At 43.9% G+C, this 19,543-nt stretch overlaps 1 protein-coding gene across 1 annotated transcript in view; it reads right to left on the bottom strand.

Annotated features, from left to right (window-relative positions):
• Positions 1-19,543, bottom strand: part of MYH9 (myosin heavy chain 9) — a 390,958-nt gene that overhangs the window by 277,908 nt on the left and 93,507 nt on the right. The window contains 1 exon segment of the mRNA XM_030206870.1: positions 10,775-10,867. Coding sequence (XP_030062730.1) covers positions 10,775-10,867 — 93 coding nt within the window.

Below are 19,543 nucleotides of genomic sequence, written 5' to 3'. Positions count from 1 at the left end.
GAGCCAAAACAGTAGCACAGACAGGTAATAAGAACAAATGGGCAGAAAAGCAGAGTATAATAAAATGAAATAAAAGTAAAATAGTTATGGATCTTAGCATGATGAATGATAATTATCTTCTAATATAGACCAAGTAGACAGAAAATGTGATGCATGACCATTTGTTAATGCAGCTATTTCTTCATAGCAACAGAAACAACATATCAAATTCCACCATTCATGAAAAATGTTCAGATTATTTTTCCAATTGGATATAATTAGATGTAGAGCAAGGGATAGCATTAAGTTAAAAAAAAAAAAAAACTTAGCATGCCTAGGTGGAATTGGAAGACCTGGAGTGGATAACTTCAAAATGGAGAAATTAGTTCTTACCTGCTAATTTGCTTTCCATTAGTCCCTCCGGACTGGCCCAGAATGTGACTGATGGGTTTTGCACGCCTTCCGGCAGGTGGAGACTGAGAAACTGACTAGAGATCCAATAAGAGCCCTGGCTAGCTAGAGAAAGATCCAGTATTAGAGTACCAAAGCAGGGGAAAGGAGAGAAGGAAAACAACTGTGCACCCAGGTAACTTGAGCAGCCACCAGGACACCAAATGAAACCGACCTGCCCACACACTTTGGGCTGTCCTGCATTTGTCCACTGTTAGCATTTTTTTAAAACTCCCAATGTACACAACAGCTCTGTAAGAACACGAACCAAACTGGAAAACAATTAACTGACCCAGAAGAAACCTAAAAAGGAAGGATTCTGGGCCGGTCTGGAGGGACTAAAGGAAAGCAAATTAGCAGGTAAGAATTAATTTCTCCTTCCTTAGCATCGCTCCAGGCTGGTCCAGATGGGAAGTAAAGCAGTAATTTCATGGGAGGCACCCCAGCAAGCCTGCCATAAGTACCTTTGCTCCAACATTCGCCTCCTGCCGACACTGAACATCCAATCTGTAACGCTTTGCAAATGAAAAAGGACCAAGTTGCTGCTTTACAAATTTCCACAGAAAGTACCGTGTTCTGTCCATGATGACGCCTGCACCCTGGTAGAATGAGCCTTCACTACTGAAGGAATAGGTTTCCCTGTCCTAAGGTATGCAGACCCAATCAACTCCTTAAGTTACTGAGAAACAGTCAGCTTTGACGCTGGCTAGCCTCTTACGGGAACCCCCAAGCAGCAGGAACAGATGGTCTGTTCATCTGAACTCCTCCGTCCTTGACAAATATAGTGCTTCAAAACCTAACATCTAAAACACCGGCGTCTTTTCTGATCCTCCGACCCGGAAGCAGAACCTAGCACAGGTAACGGCCACTGATTGGGCTAAATGAAATCTTGACATGACCTTGGGGAGAAAGGAAGGAACAGGACGCAAGACCACTCGCTCCTTAGAAAATTCCAAAAAGGGAGTTCTACAAGAGTCTGCAACTCGGAAACCCTCCTGGCCGAAGCAATGACTACCAAAAACAGTGTCTTGAGTGTCAGATCCTTCAACGTATAGGACCCCAATGGTTCAAAGGGAGACTTAGAAAGAACCAAATTAAGATCCCAGACTGGAAAGATAGTCTGTGGAGATGAATGAGACCCGCTTCATGCAAAAAAGAGAGAAATATTCAGATGGCTGGCCAAAGATTTTCCTTGAATGTGCCCCCTAAAACAAGACAGAGCTGCAACCTGAACTGTAAGAGAAGCCAGAGCTAGACCTTTGTCGAAACCTCTCTGCAAAAAATCCAAGATCTGCACCATTGAAGCGCAAAACAAACTCTGCTCTTCACACCGTCAAAAACTCTCTGTTCAGATATAACTTAGCGAAGTAGATCTATGCCAAGATTTTAGCACAGAGAAGACTAGGAGGCCACTGCTAAAGAACAGCATCCATGCCCTGTGCTTTTAGATCCCTTCCTCAGCTGAAAAATTGAAGTACTTTCGCGTTGATACTCGATGCTGAGCAATCCATGACCAAAAGCCCCGAGCGAGCTATGAGCCCACTCCCCCGGATCTACAGTATTGCAACTGAGCAAGTCCGCCTGGACATTTGCCACTTCCACTACATGAGATGCCAAGAGAGCCATGAGATGAAGCTCTGCCCAGGACATGATCTGCTCTGTCTCTGGCTCCAGCTTGCGACTCCTCATCCCCATTGATTGACATAAGCTACTGCTGTGGCACTGTCAGACAGAATGCGAATCAAATGGCCGAGTAATAGCGGACGGAAAGCTGCTAGCGCCAACCGAACTGCTCTGGTTTCCAACAGGTTGATCGAACAGGTCGCCTCCTAGCAAGACCAAAGTCCCTGCGTGTACTGCCCCCAACAGTGAGCTCCCCAGCCCTTGAGGCTGGCATCCATTGTGACTATCCTCCATTGCGGTGGATTCAAGAGTATTCCCTTGGACAGACTGGCTGTCCGTAGCCACCACCGAAGACTGCCACACTCCAGAGCTCACAGGGGCACCCTGACCTGCAGAGAACCGCTCTGAGGTAACCATCTGTCCAGAAGGGACTTCTGCAAAGGTGTCATGTGCGCTTGTGGCCACCATGGAGTCCAAAATCTGAAGATAATCCCGTGCACACGGTACCGGGGTGCGAAGAAACGCAGGAATTTGAGTCTGCAGCTTCAGAATTCTGGAGAGAGGGAGAAATACCCTCTCCCGTAGAGTATCAAAGGTCACCCCCAATCAGTCCATGAACTGAGACGCACTAAGTGACTCTTCTAAAAGTTGACTACTCAACCAAGAGAGTGCAGGAACGAGACCACTCGAGTCGTGACTTCTACACTCCTGATGCGTCTTTATGCTGATCAACCAATCATCCAGTTAAGGATGACCAAGAACGCCATCTCTTCTGAGTGCAGCTGCGATGGCCACCTCTGTGAATGTATGGAGTGCAGTCGCGAGACCAAAAGGCAAAGCCCGAAACTGGAAATGCTGGCCTAAAATTGCAAAATGAAGAAAATGCTGATGTGAGGGGTGAATCGGAATATGCAGATAAGCCTCCAGTGCGGTCAAAAACTCCATGGGTCGCACTGCCGCAATAATGGACCGGAGAGTCTCCATGTGAAACGAGGAACCCCTCAGAGCTCGATTGACAGCCTTGAAATCCAGAATTGGCTGAAAGGAATCCTTTTTCTTTGGGATGATAAAGTAAATGGATTAACAGCCCTGCTTGATCTCCGAAGAGGGGACTGGATAGACAGCCTGAAGATCTACTAGTCTCCTGAGAGTATCCCTGACCCCCCCCCCCCCCCATCTTGAGGCAAGAACATCATGGATATTCCAAGAAAACGTCTGGAAGAGGCAACATGAATTCTAAGGCATACCGGTCTCGAATAACCTCTAGTACCCATTGATCTGAGGTAATCCAGGTCCACCCCCTGATAAAACCGAGATTAAAGAGCTCCTACAGGATCAGAGGCTGGACCCAGAAACCTTCATTGCGCCATATGGGAAGACGATGGGAAAGCAGTTCCTGTATCCCGGCCCAATACGAGCCCCTCAAAAGGGCCGAGATCTCTGAAAGAACCTGGACCTTTCAACTGGAGCCACTCTACTCGGATGAAATCTTTGAAAATCGCATCCTCGACTATGGCCCGAAAAAAGACCACGTCTTGACATGGTTTTATTACGAGATGCAGAAAATACAGGGGAAGACACTGTTTACCAACTGTACAGGTAGGGGGTGGGGTATATGAACTATGCGTTGGGGAGATAGGTCACAGAGAGGAAGGCAATGGACAGGGAGGGTATAGAACTGCAAAAATGTGCAATTCAAATTGGTAGATGGGAGTGTACAATCCCGACTGCAGAATGTGTTTTTTTTTACTAGACAATATTTTTCTTACGCCCAATTGGGTTATCTGTTTGCTCAGAATCTGAGTGTGTGGACAAATCTGATATTTTTGTATCATGCTATAGTATCTGGTATTTTGAGGGATATGGGTGGGGAACAGGAGAACCAATGTTGGCCTCATGCAACAAGCATTTGGCAATCTATGGTGGCCAAATGAAGGGATTTATGAGGACTTGAATGACACAGGGGAAGTCCGTCTTGCCCAGGTATGGGATGCCAGTAAGCATAAATGAAGGGGGTTTTCATATAGGCAAAGAGGAAGAAAAAGGAAGTGAAGGTAGAGACCCTACAGAAAGATGAAAGATGGATGAGCCACAACTTATTAGCATTAATGGAGGAAAAGCAATTAGATTTGATGGAGACCTATAAGGTGAATATCATGCAAAAACCAATGAGGGAACTTGTAGATTAAGGACATAAAGGCAGGAAAACTTAGAATAGCAATTGAAGCAACAGGTTGGAGTGGTAAGGGAGGCGGGGAGAGAAGAACATCCCTTCTAATAAGGAAATAGCACACAGGGATGCGCTGTCATTTGAGATGAATGCCATCCTCCAATAAGAGTTTAGACCCTTTCCCAATAGAATGCATGTGTGATAGGTCATGCATTCTAAGTGTGCACTACATGCAAACAGTGCGCACTTTAACAGTACACGTTATGTGCACATTCAATGCCATTTGTTTCTATGTGGAAAAACAAATGAATGCTTTCTGGGTACCCATCCTTAACAGCAGACAATTTAGACCAGTGGTTCCCAAACCTGGTCCTGGAGGCACCCAAGCCAGGTTTTCAGGATATCTACAATGAATATTCATGACATCTGTATACACTGCCTCCACTGCATGCAAATCTCTCTCATATTCAATGTGGATATCCTGAAAACCTGACTGGCTGAGGTGCCTCCAGGACCAGGTTTGGGAACCACTGATTTAGACAATTTTATGAACATATTTGGAACTAAGGAGGGCACAAACAGGAAGTCGAGACTGGGGAAACATATCATTAAAGCAGGTGGTGGCGATAATTTGAAATATGCTCAATGGGAAAGCTTCAAGGTATAATAAAAGTGAATTTTAAAGATTGTTTTTCAACTCTGTCTTGACCAACCAGTGCACTCGGGGTCTGTATTGTTGATTAGAAGTAATTCTGTTTAAAAATGATAGTTTAACTTTGTGTGAAAATAAGTTGGAATGCAGAAGATAAGACACAGCTCTAATTAATTTGGTATGTGAAGAGGAGGATGGTGCTTATTTTCGGAGTTCAGCCTGGCCACCTGGACTTGGAAAACATGTGACCACGTTCCCACAGTATGGCTTGTTTACCTAAACAGAGAAGCATTCTGTAATTTTCCTTAGCTCTGAATATGAGTTCTAAGCCTTATAAAAAGGGAGGTTTGTTGCAGCAGAGTTTTGAGGCTCATCTGTGGGTAGACATATCACGCAGAGGACTTGTTCCTGGTCATAAGGAGACTTCGGGCTTTCGCTGCAAAGGGCCTCCCAGCTGATGAGATAAGGGCCTGAAGTTCCTGATCAGTGATGTTGTATGCATAATATGTAAATATCTGTTATAGCTTTCTTTTATTTAGATGATTTAATCATTGCTCAAAGCCCACCTCTTCAATGTTGCTTTCGGCACCTAACCTTTATACCTTTCAGGAAATCTAGACTGCCCCTATTTGACTGACTGTACATTTGTCCTTTAGATTGTAAGCTCCTTTGAGCAGGGACTGTCCTTCTATGTTAAATTGTACAGCGCTGCGTAACCCTAGTAGCGCTTTAGAAATGTCAAGTAGTAATATATATATATATATATATATATATATATATATATCTTAATCATTGCAGATTTTGGCACCCCTAATAAAGGTCTCATTTACCTAATACGAATCCAAAAGAATCCACAGTAATTATTGAGTAGTCTGTCAGTGAGACAGGCTGTAAATCTATAGCAGTGCAAAGGGGAAGATGGTTTTCACTAGGGAATATTTTAAGATCTTATAGTAGAGTTTGATAAGCTCACTAAAACATTTAATGTGGTGTTAGAGGGGCGCCCACTTCATCCTTTGATGTATAGGACAAGAGTTTTGCCAAAGCTACAGATGGAAAAAGTGCCAATGTCTATTGTCTCAGGAGGCAATTGGAAGATAATGTTTGTTAGATTATCAACCTGATTGAAGTGCTTTGGTGGAGGGAGGGATAAAGCAATTATGTGTGGCTTTGGACGCAGAACAATCCTATCAGGTAGAATGGGCCTTTCCTATTTGAGATGTTAAAGGAGGCGGGGTTGGGAAGAAAACTTTGGGGCATGGGTAACTAGTTTATCAGGAACCCTGTAGTTCCATCTCAGTTTATGAGCTTAGATTGGAAGAATTCAACCTGAGACATACAAGTATGCCTGATGTCTTCACTGTTTTGTGCTAACTACTAAACCACTAGCAACAAGGATACAAAACAAGCAGATCCAATCTGTAAGGGTTCAGGGGGAGGACCATAAAGAACTATTATATGCAGACAACCTAATAGTCATGAAATATCCAGAGAAATTAGTGAAGCATCTTGGGGGAATTAGGGGGGAGTTAGATGTTTGGGAAAATGTCAGGACCCAAATACCGATAAACAAGGTTTTGCTATTCAACTGAACTAGGCAAGAGCTTGGTCCTATATCTGAATTCTGAGTGGCACAGCAGGAATTTATTAGGGATAGTAGTATCTAAAAGCGGAAGACTTGGTCCAATGTAACTATGAAAGACTGACAATCCATTAAAGCAGACAATCATGGAAATCATGTTCACTTAATGGGGGAGAACAGTTACAATCAAGATGACCCTAAGTTCCTATTTTTATTTTCACTAAATTGCTATCACACGTAAAACATTGCTACAACATCCTATCCCATATCAATCTGTCTGGAAATTTACAATTAGTCCTCTAATTCTGTTCCTAGTCATATTAGTTCACTAATCTATTTTATGTAAATATGCAGTCAGACAGATACAACAGGATACAATTTGATGCCCCATAAAGGCATGAACCCAACTGTTTTTAGAAAGTGAGATCTCTAAATGGTGAAATATGCATTTCCATAATCATAAGAAATCTGGCAAAATATCAAAGTACATATTGCAAATGAACATACATACCGTGCATCTCATTCTGTCACTCTAAACTATGTAAAAATAAGGGTCAGTGAACCATAGACTTTTTTTTTTTTTTTTTTTAACTGGACAAAGATCTCACTAGCTATTGAAAGCTATCCTCCCCTTTCATCTGCTTAGTCCTAAAGAATAACTTTTTGGCTACTCAGGTGTAGTAATTAATCCAGCAAAGAGGCATCACCTACAACTTGCTTGGTGACCCTTAATTTCAACATATGCAAACAGACTAAACTTAAATTTAAACCTACCCTTTAATTTCCTTTTAGACCAGTCCAGACAAGGGGTGACCTTCCTTCAGGTAACGAACAGTATCGAAAGGTCTTGAATATCTCTACATGGGACCTAATAGCCCTGGACAGATTCATGACTGACGAGTCTTGCACGCTGGAGGTATATGCCTTCATATTGCCTGGTCAGAGTTACTTCAAGAAAGAGTGTTTACAACCATGCTTCTTGGGAGCATTTAAAATAGCTTGGTCTATAAATCATTGAAAGGCAAATTATTGTACATTTCTGAATAATTGTATCTATTCTCGTTCTGCATAAAAAACTTAACTTTTGGCTTTTCCAAATTTGAGAGGGGTCAGATTATAAAAAAAAAATCTGGAGCACTGGAACAATCTTTCTGATATTTAAGAACAAAGTTATGGAATATCTTGCCCAAATTACAATAGTTAGCTCTTATCTGCTGTTTCGTAAAATTGTTTTTAAATGTATTTTCTATAAATGATATGGAATAGTTTGAAGTACATTCTTTTTGGCATGTTATAAAAAAAATTATATTTTAATTTGCATTGAATCCCAATGGAAAAATGCAGAATATAAGACATTTTATAGTGTAGTACAGCTCCTGCATCAAGGGGCTAGACACAGCATTCAAACCTGCTAGTTTCACCCTCAGAGGAAACTTTTGGAGAAGCCTTAGAACTTCAGGGCCTCTTTTACAAAGCCACGCTACCGATTCTCAGTGCGGCAAATAAGGGGAAGCCCATTCAATTCCTATGGGCTTCCTCTCATTTGTTGCGGGAATCGCTAGGGCAGCTTTGTAAAAGAAGCCCTCGGGGACCAAGATTCATAGAACATGAGAACATTCATTTCAGACCCCTCCTACCAATACTGTAGTTGGTCCAATCTCAAAGACCATGAGCACAACTACTCGTGCAGTTTCCTCCCTTAGAAAGGTAGTCCTGTACAGTTGGCTTGAGTGTCGTGGCCACTCTGTTGCAAGCTGCTGTGCTTTGGTTCTGCTCCTCAGATCTTTTAAACAGTCCCAATAATCTTCAACAGCAGTGGCATCATGTGACACAGATTAAAGTTAATGCTGAGTTTAATGTCAGGAGCATGGACATATCATGGACTTCAGCGATGACTCCGTTTCACAGAGGATCACAGTCCTGCGTTTCACCTTACTCATCATCAGTCCATCATAATCTACATATGTATTGTCATACTGGGACAGACCAAAGGTCCATCAAGCCCAGCATCCTGTTTCCAGTAGTGGCCAATCCAGGTCACATGTACCTGGCAAGATAAAGTACTTAATTCTGAATTCTACCAATGTTGAAATACTTAATAAAGGGACCTGCAACTGGATGTATACCCTGGAGAAAAGGAGAAACAGGGGTGATATGATATAGACGTTCAAATATTTGAAAGGTATTAATTTGCAAACGAACCTTTTCCGGAGACAGGAAAGTGGTAGAACTAGAGGACATGAAATGAGGTTGAAGGGGGGCAGACTCGAGAAAAATATCAGGAGTATTTTTTCCACGGAGAGTGTGGTGGATACTTGGAATTCCTTCCCGAGGGAGGTGGTGGAGATGAAAACGTAACAGAATTCAAAAATACGTGGGATAAACAAAGGAATCCTGTTCAGAAGAAATGGATCCTCAGAAGCTTAACAGAGATTGGGTGGCAGCACCAGTGGTTAGGAGGTGGGGCTAGTGCTGGGCAGACTTCTACAGTCTGTGCCCTGAAAATGGTAGATACAAATCAAGGTCAGGCATACATAAACTCATATGTACTACTTTATATCTTGTTGGGCAGACTGGATGGACCGTACAGGTCTTTTTCTGCCGTCACCTACTATATTACTATGATATGAACCAAGTTTCACTGTGTAATAAATATAATGAAGTCTATTTGAGAGGACCTTTCCCCGAGGGCCATAGAGAAACATGGCATATGTCAGTTGCAGGTCCCTTTATTAAGGTAAGTGTGTTTGAATATCAACTTAAAGTAGATTATGATTAAAAATTATTTGGACTGATGAGCAAGGTGAAACAGGACGTGATCCTGTGTGAAATGAGTCACCGCCAAGGTCTGTGAAATATATGTTCATGCCCCTGACATTAAAGTTTAAGTAGTGCTGGTTCTGCTCCTTCACAGCAACATTTGGAAATCTCTCACTGGGTTGTCAGCCAATACTGAAGGGGGGCATTCCTTTAGCCCTCAGTGTAGGCTTCAGGGACAACTTTGGAAAGTTACAGTGAGTCACAGGATGCTGTCTCAGGGACTTTGAAAAGAGGTCAGGGCACAGGGGGAGGTGGGGGTCCAAGTACTTGCTTTTGGGGGTCTCTATGCAGAATGGTGGACCTCCTCACAGGTGGTTCTCCACGTAAACAGAGAACTTTCCCTCCAAGGGTTACCACCAGATTGAAGCCGTTGGTAACATTCAGGATACCAAATCTGAGAACAGACTACTACTTTTGTACTATCCTGGCCACAGTTACCTGTCCATCAAAGGGTAGCAAAGTCAGAAGTCTGGCTATTTAGGGTCAGCCGGCATAGGAGTTTGTCTGTAGCAAGGGTTCTGGAGATATGGTAACCCCTATCCTAATGATTAACCTGAAAAAAAAAAAAAAAAAAAAAGGTATTCTTCCTAGACCCTGGAGTACTGGGGAGCCTTCTGTCTCCTAAAATGATTATAGTCTCCAAATCCTAGGGTCAAGAACAGAACCATATCGAGAGCCATGGGTTCAGACCCACATCTCTCCTAGGTCAGATTCCATGAGCCCAGTGTCTCAAGACTATTTTCACTCTCTATGGACTCTGAAAGGACCCTAAGCAGATGACTTCAGTTGTCTGTGGCAGATGATCAGATAACCTCTTCGTGGCTCATTTTCACCAATGAGGTGAACCTATTAGACTGGAAAGGGAGCTGTGGTCCAAAACAACTGAAGCAGTGATAGTGGTCCTGGTGGAGAACCAAATTTAGGCTGGGGGAGGGGGATGGCAGTGTAGTCCAGCTGTCCTAATCCTTAGGCTTGAGAGAAGATAGCACTGCCTTGCCTGCAACCACTAGGACTATTCACTGATGGAAAGACTAGTATACCTCAGCTTCTGGGTTGAAATTCTATACTATCACAGGAAGGTCACCAACTTGTCTGGACTGGTCTGGCATGGATTGTAACTCAGTATAAACCCTTCCCCCATACAATTTACTGCAAACTGAGTGAGATATTTACCAGTCACATCCATCAAGTCATCTGGATCTTCACTTCCTTTGAGCATTAGTAACCAGTCATAATCAGAAGGAACCACAAATGTTTGACAATACATGCGACTTTTGCTATTCATACAACATAGGCAAACATTCAAAAAAGAAGAAAATAAAAGATTGACCTCCAAAGTCTGCTCTTGATGGCATGCAGCTCTTATAATCATTTAAAATCAAATATTCTTTGGGAAACATCACAGGAAAAAGTAATTGTGATACCAAGGGTACATTATGTCAAGTTGATATGAGATGGGTATGGGTTTTTCAAACACACCAAGTACTCAAATACTCACAAATCTTGAAGAGTTGTCATTCTTCACAGTTTTTGCATTACCAAAGGCCTCAAGGATAGGATTGGCTTGAAGTAATTGTCTTTCTAGTTCTCCCTAAAGAAAAAGACCATATCAAATTAAGTGAAGGGAGAAGGAAGAATTTTATATTCAGGAACTCAAATTGAAGGCTGGCTTGATGCTAAAATTGACAATGCAATAAACTAACCCCTTCATTTACTCAGTAGGTGAGCAATCAAACATTATTCATCTGAAGTACTCTACAAATGACCACTTCAGAATGCCAAACTAGTGGCAAGAATTAGTCTAAGTCTAAGCTAGTAAGGTAAATATTTTGAAATACATGGTTAGAACCACAGCTCAATTCTTGGGACACACCCAGCCAGGTTTTCCAGATTCCCACAATTAATATTGTGATACAACTGCATGCACTCCTTCCATTGCCGACAAATGTCTCATACATATTCATTATGGATATCCTGAAAACCCGATTGGCTGGGTGGCTCCAAGGACTGTGTGGAGAAGCATTGGGTTAGAGATTTAGTTTTCTTATCCCAAAATGGCACCTTGAGCCACTGCAAGATCCTTCCATCACAATGTTACTTCATTGATGGTAATTAAAAAAAAAAAAAAAAAGAGTTTGTGAGACCAAATTCTGCAGTTACATCATCATGTCAGGATTTCTCAACCCAGTTCTCAGGGAACCCCAAGCCAGTTTAGTTTTCAAGGTATCTGCATGCACTGCCTCCACTGTATGCAAATATGGAGGAGTGGCCTAGTGGTTAGGGTGGTGGACTTTGGTCCTGGGGAACTGTGGAACTGAGTTCAATTCCCACTTCAGGCACAGGCAGCTCCTTGTGACTCTGGGCAAGTCACTTAACCCCTCCATTGCCCCATGTAAGCCGCATTGAGCCTGCCATGAGTGGGAAAGTGCGGGGTACAAGTGTAACAAAAATAAAATTTGCATGAAAAATCTTGAAAACCAAACTGGCCTGGGGTTCCCACCCAGGACTGGGTTGAAAACGCTATACAAATGTTTTACACGATATTCAATATCAAATTAGTTAGGCTTGCTTTTCTGAAGTAGGCTGTAAAAACTAAGGCTAGCTATTCTGCATGTTTTGATTCTTTAATATATAATTTTTCAATCTGTGTTAATCTTTTCATTACTTTTTATCTTTTAATTTTTTTAGGGCTGCATTTTGATTAAAATTTGTAATTGTGACCAAACTGCATGATTAAAGATATGTTCATTTTTTCCACTGCAACTCCTTTGGACTCTGGGCAATGGACGGTCAAATGACTTACCCAAAGAGCAGCAATGGGGGAAAAGAAACATGCCCTTAATTGTATGATTAATTGTGATTAAAATTAAGAGTCACAAAGAGCTGCAGTGGGGGTAAAAAAAAACATGCCTTTAATGATGTGATTAAAATTTTGATCGAAATGCAGTCCTAAAAGAAATTAGATCTTACTTGATCATTTTCTTTCCATTTTTATTTATTGCTCTTGTATCCCACATTTTCCCACCTATTTGAAGGCTCAATGTGGCTTACATCGCCATAACAGGGAAGAAATACAATTGGTGTTGCAAAGAGATAGAAGAAAACAAGAGGATCTGGTTATGCAGCTGTACAGTGAGACATTCTGAATAAAGGAGTGTAAGGGTTGTGTTCAAGTCCTTATGGGTTCTCATGGTAGGCTTTTGTTAAAGAGATAGGTTTTCAAAGCTTTGCGGAACCTATTTAATTTGTTGATCGTTTTCAAGTGAGTTGGTAGTGCATTCCACATCTTTGTACACATGTAGGATTAGCATTTCTGAGTGGAAGGTCCAGCATGTAGGTCGGGGCATCGCCAAGAATGATTTTATGAACAATCATGCATATCTTGAACGTGGTACGTTCTTTCAGTGGGAGCCAGTGTAGGTTCTTTCTTAGGGGTTTTGCACTTTCATATTCCATTCTTCCCACTATCCAAGAACCTGTGGGATAGTTGTGCCTATCAACCAACAGGTGAAGACAGAACTGAAAACTGAGCCAAGACATCTCCTGGCATCCAGTCCACCTCCTGAGAACCACCAACCAACTTAAAACAACTTGCTAACCTAACACTAACCAGATGAGCAAACAGGTGGACCTCATTAGTGCACAACTTTGTAGAGAAGAAAGATATGCAGGAAGCACCAGGTATAGTGACTGTCGTTATTTGGCCCATTACTTTGCACTGACTAAATGTCTCAGAAACCTCAGATCGGCCTCTGGAATAGTGAGAAGGATTAAAGGTAAGAAAAGATAATACCCAATTTCTCCTTCCCACTATTCCAGAACCTGTGGTATGTTCAAAAGCAATTCTTGGTGGGATCCTGCACCATCACCCTGAGGACCAAAGCCTCAAAACTAGCTTTGAAGTGTGCTGCAACATCCACCCTGTAGAGCTTGGCAAAAGGAATGCCATGTTGACATGTCACCTCCTGCCTCTGTTTACCAAAAAGCACAGTCTGACTGTGAAACTCATTTGTGACTTCCAGATGTCTAATGAGGACTTTACAAAATACTAAGCCTCTTTTTCCCTGTGAAAGGACATGAGCTCCACAGATTGGTTGAGATGAAATGTTGATACCACTTTCAGAAGAAAGAAAGAAACCGTGTACTGGGAGACCTCTGCCTCTGAGAAGCAAAGAAAGGGATCATGAAAAGAGCCCAAAGCTCCAAAATCCTACATGCTAATGCAACTGCAACCAAGAATGCTGTCTTTGGTACAAGATCTTTCAAGGAGGCCTTCTGGAGTGCCTGAAAAGGAGGCTTCTGAACAGCCTGAAGGACTAAAATAAGGTTCCTCTGTGGACATGGTGTACAAAAGGGAGGCATAGGTGGCCCACTCCCCGTAGGAATCAAATGATATTCAGGTGAGCCGCAAGAGACATCTTTTGTAATTGGCCCTAAGACAGGCCAAAGACGCAACCTGAACTTTTAGAGAACCCAACGTCAATCCTTTCTGTAGGCTCACCTGGAGAAACACTAGGATGTGCACACGTCTGAGCAGAGAAGGGAGAGACTACGCTCAGAATACCAGCGCTTGAATGTCCTCCACATCATCTCATACGCCATGGATGTAGAGTTTCCGAGCCTGAAGGTAGCTATGACTGAATCAGAATAGCCTGCGTCTCAACAGAGCCCTTTCAATGCCCAAGCTGAAAGACCAAAGGGGCATGGATCCTCCATAAGCACCAGACCTTGATTCAGTAGGCTGTGTATCTTTGGAAGACAGAGAGGACCCTTGTCCAGTCGTCAAATCAGGTCCACATACCACAGCCTCCACAGCCAATCTGGGGCTACAAGAATTATTCTACCCCGGTGAAGAGTGACCCTTTTCAAAGTAGCCAAAGAGGAAGACATACAGTAGATGTATCTACAGCCAGGGCTGCAAATATGGAATCTATCCCCATCATGCCTGGTTCTTTCAGACGGCTTAAGAACTTGGGCACTTTGCCATTCCTTTTTGTCGCCATCAAGTACAGAAGCAGAGAACTCCAACAGTATTATCAGAAGAAACCCCTGGCTGGATAGCTCCCATTCTCCCAGGTCCAGGGAGTGCCTGCTGAGAAAATCTGCCTCCACATTAAAGGACCCCAAAATGCGAACTGCCAACAAGAAGAATTTTCCTCCGCCCCAATTCATGAGAGAGGCCGCCTCCACTGCAATCGGTCAACTGTGGATCCCACTTTGCTTGTTGATATAAACCACTGCCGTTGCATTGTTTGAGAAAACTCAGATCAGGGCCCCTGTGAGAAAGGGAGCAAAACTGCCTAGGGCATTCTGCGCTGTCCTGAGCACCAAGCAATTTACTGACCACAAAGACTATAAGAGGAGCGAGGTGGGAGAACTCCAACTTGTAACCTACTGTAAGAATATCCAGAACCCACTGGTCTGATGCGATTTTAGCCTTTTCCTCCAATAGGAGAAAAAAAAAAGTGGACCAGCCTTGCATCACTGCAAAGCTCTGGAGGCACTGTGCACTCCAGCTAACGGTGGACTTCCTGTCACACAAAATGAAGACTAACATGCCTAAAGTGGGATGTCTGACCGTATTGCTAACAACCAGGCCAGTACCTGTTTCTGTCTTGAAATAAAGGTTGAGAACCACCTGAGGATGGATGGTTTTCGGCTTATCCTCCAGCAACTGCTGTGGCTTAGTTTCCCTCAGTTCTTCCACCAAGTTAGAGATCTCCAAATAGCCACTTGCCGCAAAGGTCAGTTTAACCAGATGTGTGACACTGCAACCACTGCCAGTGCCACAACCAGAGATGCCAATGTGCCGTGGCAGCCAAAAACATACTGCAGGCCATAACCCATAAGTCAAATTGAATCCGCCACGCAGGCCAATCCTGCTTCCAGCTGGACACTGTGGCATTCATCTTATGTTGCATGCTGCTGAAACCACTTCAGGCATGCTCTTGCCACAAACAAGCTGCACTGTGTTGCATAAAGGCCCTAAGAGGACACTTCAAAAGCTTGTTTCAGTGAGCCTTTTAGCTTCTCTACCCTGTAGATCCTTTAGGGCATCCTCCCTTCCACCAGTAATGTGGTTGTCTTAGTAAAGACTGTAACCAGAAGTCCACCCTGGGAAGTTGCAATTTATCTTTCTCCTCCAGAACTAATGGGGAGAGGTGAGCCATGGCTCTTACCACTCTTGGCCCTCTTTCCAGTGACACCCATTCTGCTTTAATCAGGTCCTGAATGTCTGGATGCATCAGGAATGCCTTAAAACCTCTAAGCCTCATCATGATCGATAAAGATGAAATTCCTGACGCAGAAATGGAAGGCTCCTCAATGGAATGCACCACCAGTGCCTCAGAAATTAGAGTACTGAGCTCCTCTTTATGAAATCACCTAAGTACATTTGGATCATCCTCTCCTCAGGAGGGAGCTCTCTCCTCTAATGGCTCCTCTGAATAGACCAAGGTCACATCAGAGAAGGAGGGAGAAGCAGATATACCCTCATCTGCCCACTCCTAGAGGTCTAAACAAGACCTTAGGAGCCGGACAGACAGCAAAGGCAAAAAACTGAAGCACTTTGCAGCAACTCTGTCTCTTATTCAGAAAATAGGCCTGGTGTAAGAGCAATATAAACTCCAGAGAAAACAATGCAGCGAAATGCAGTCAGGCCTCGAGGCTGTAAAACAGCTATGCTCTGCACTTGATCAGCAGTTGCTGCCTACTGCCAGTTGGTCCTAACAAAATGCACCTGTTTCCATGCTCTCCCGCATCAAACTGCACACCGGCCCTGCCTGAGAGCCAAGACACCAGCATATTCAGATGTTTTGCCAAATCTGAAGTTGTGCTGCCGTTGAACATTCCCCACGTCCCACAGGATACCCGGGTTACATGCTCTATAACAGCCTGATGTTGGCTGGCACATCCTGGCATTAGGAACACTGCTTAACTGCCTTCCTGGGTGTTCCTATTCACCCTATCACAAGCGCAGCACAACATGTCCCAAGTGGTGAGTTAGATCCCTCCCTTGCACAAAGTAGAAATTGCAGGTCTCCAAGCAGTTCCGAGTCAACTTTAGTTGGACTTACCACTACCTCTGCCTGCTGCTTCCCCAAGCTCAGTCTCCACAAGTCTTAACAAATATGAGAAAGGCTCAGGACCAAGTCTGTACCATGCTCTCCAGCAAACTTTTTATTTTAAGGTTGTCCTGGAAAAGGAAAGCACCACATGAAACAAGGGAGAGATGAAGGGAACGAAGAGAAATTCGAAGGATACCAGAAACAGGGATCTGAAAACCTCCAGATATGACTCTGCAGACTCAAAACTACCTGCAAAGTTTAACTGGGGATCAGTTAATTAACCAACTGGACCAGGAGCAAAGCACTCAGAACCAGAGGCTGAAAAGCTTGTCCATCTACCTGCTCAAGATAGAAAATACTGAAGTTGGACTGGATGTCAAGAGTTGTCTCAGCTCAGTTTTCAGTTCTCAATCTCCATCTATTGGTTGATGGACAACTACTCCACAAGTTCTGGAATAGTGTAATGGAAATTATAAAAAATTTAAAAAAAAAAAAAGGTAAAGTATCTTGCAATTATTTGCATATCTATACTTACTGAAAAGCTAAACACCAAGAAAGCACATAACTGGAATATGCAGTAACTGAAGGAAATGAGGACCATCTGTATACCAAACCACAGCCTTGATGTATAATTTTTTTTTTTTTTTTTTAAATAGGAAAGACTGGACTTAAGATATGTTGTCTACTAAAGAGGAATCTCTGAACAGTGAAGTCTTATATTTTTAGGATAGTCAAAGGTATTTACAAGTACTGCTACTTCCACTGTATGCAAACCTCTCATGCACACTCACTGTTGCTAGCCTGAAAACCCAAATACCAACACCCTTCTCCCTACCCTGAATTTAATCACCCCCCCCCCCCCCCCGATACTTTTTACTGTCATATCTCAAAGGCCATGCCATCACCCTCTTATGGAAGCAAAATAAATCCATAACTACCCAAGACATCAGGAAGTTTATTCCATCAAGTGGTCCAATGACCAAAAATGCTCCATTCCTAAGCCAATGCAAATTTAGTGTCCTATAGGAAGATATCTGCAACAAATCCTTAGATCTGAATGCAGTGCCTACACAGTTATCCTTATATAACATAGTAAATAACAGCAGATAAAGACCTGAAAATTCCACCCAGGCTGCCTTCTCAAACTCATTGTCACGATTAAACCAGTGGCGTAGCTACGTGGGGCCTGGGCCCCCGTAGATTCAGCCCTGGCCCCCTGCCAACGACCCTCTTGACCCCCCCCCCTCCTGCCACCAACACTCCCCCACCGTCGCTGTCCGCCCTGCCGCTGCATGAAGTACCTTGTTTGCTGGCGGGGGTCCCCAAACCCCACCAGCCGAAGAGTCTTCTTCAGCGCCTCAGTTATTCTGAGGAGAGATTACAAAATTTGTTTAAGGAACCACCTGTTTTTGATGAACCAGAGGTCCTGAAAACATTAGTCATTCGCAGGTACTGCAACAGAGTCCTGCGCACATCCAAAAGGTGCAACTGCCCAAAGGATTCTGGAAACTCCTCCCTAGAAAAGGAGGGCAGAAAAATAGGCTGGTTTAGATGAAACGCTGAAACCACCGTAGGCACACGTTATTCCGGACTCCGAAAATTGCACAAATGGGTCTCGACAGGACAGCGCCTGGAGCTCAGACACCCATCTCGCCGATGCGATGGCCACCAAGAAGACTGCCTTTAAAGTCATAACCTTCTCCGAAGCCCGCCGCAGCGGCTCGAAGGGCAAATCCTACAGAGCCTTCAATACCAGCCCCAGGTTCCAAGCCGGACAAGGTGCCCGCATGGGAGGACGGAGCCGAAGCACCCCTCTAAGAAACCGTGTAATGTCTGGATGCGCAGTTAAGGAGAGGCCAGTGACCTTCCCTCGAAAGCATGCCAATGCTGCCACTTGCACCCGCAAGGAATTATAGGCCAAGCCTTTTTGTACACCATCCTGCAAAAAGTCAAGAATCGGCGTGACAGAAGCCCGCATGGGTGTGATCGCCTTTGGAACACACCAGGCCTCAAACTGGCGCCAAATACGGGCATACGCAACAGAAGTGGACCGCTTGCTGGCCTGCAAGGGAGTAGGGATGACCTGTTAGAATAGCCCTAGTCTCTCAATTGCGCCCTCTCAATAGCCATGCCGTAAGACCAAATCAGCAGGGATCCTCCATGGTTACCGGGCCCTGCGTCAACAGGTTTGGTACCAGAGGCAAAGGAAGAGGAGCCTCCACCAGCATCCGCCGGAGGTCCGCATACCAGGGCCAATGAGAATCACCACTCCCTGGTGCAGCCGAATTTGCAGCAGTACTCGCCCTATCAAGGGCCAAGGCGGGAACAAATAAAGGAGGCCCAGAGGCCAGGGTTCAGCCAAGGCATCCAACCCTGCCGAGCGAGGAACTTAATAGGGCACCAGCTTGAAAGATCAGTCTCAGTTACAAAGACTTAAAAATTGTTATACAACTACTTATCCCCCTGTGATTTAACATTCACCAACTACTTCTGTCTTCATCACTGGCTGTCCTTGGACCTCTTCTTTTCTGAATCTATACTTCTTCCCTTGGTACTCTGATCTCATCCCATGGTTTTCAGTATCACCTTTACGCTGATGACTCCCAGATCTACCTCTCCACACCAGAAATCTAGGCCAAAGTATCAGCCTGCCTGCCTGACATTGCTGCCCTGTCTCACCGCCATCTGAAACTAAACATGACCCAAGACCGAGCTTATCTCTCCCCCTAAACCAACCTCTCCTCTTCCCTCATTCTCTATCTCTGTGGGTAACACATCCTCCCTGTCTCATCAGCTCATAACCTTGGGATCATCTTTGACTCCTCTCTCCCCTTCTCTGCACATACAGATAGCTAAAACCTGCCGTTTCTTTCTCTATATCACCAAAATTCATCCTTTCCTTTCTGAGCACACTACCAGAACCCTTATCCACATATCACCACTTGCTTAGACTATTGCAACTTGCTTCTCGCATGTCTCCCCACTAAGCCATCTCTTTCCCCTTCAATCTGTTCAAACTTCTGCTGCATGACACATATCCACCAGTCTTGCTATGCTCATATTAGCCCTCAAGTCAATTCACTGGCTCCCTATCCGTTACCACATACAGTTCAAACTCCTCTTGTTGATTTACAAGTGCATTCATTCTGCAGCTCCTCAGTACCTCTTCACTCTTCTCTCCCTGGGAACTCTGCTCACTG

The sequence above is a fragment of the Microcaecilia unicolor genome, chromosome 1, assembly GCF_901765095.1.
Source record: "Microcaecilia unicolor chromosome 1, aMicUni1.1, whole genome shotgun sequence".
Classification (NCBI taxonomy): domain Eukaryota; kingdom Metazoa; phylum Chordata; class Amphibia; order Gymnophiona; family Siphonopidae; genus Microcaecilia; species Microcaecilia unicolor.
This window is presented reverse-complemented; position numbering and strand designations above follow the sequence as displayed.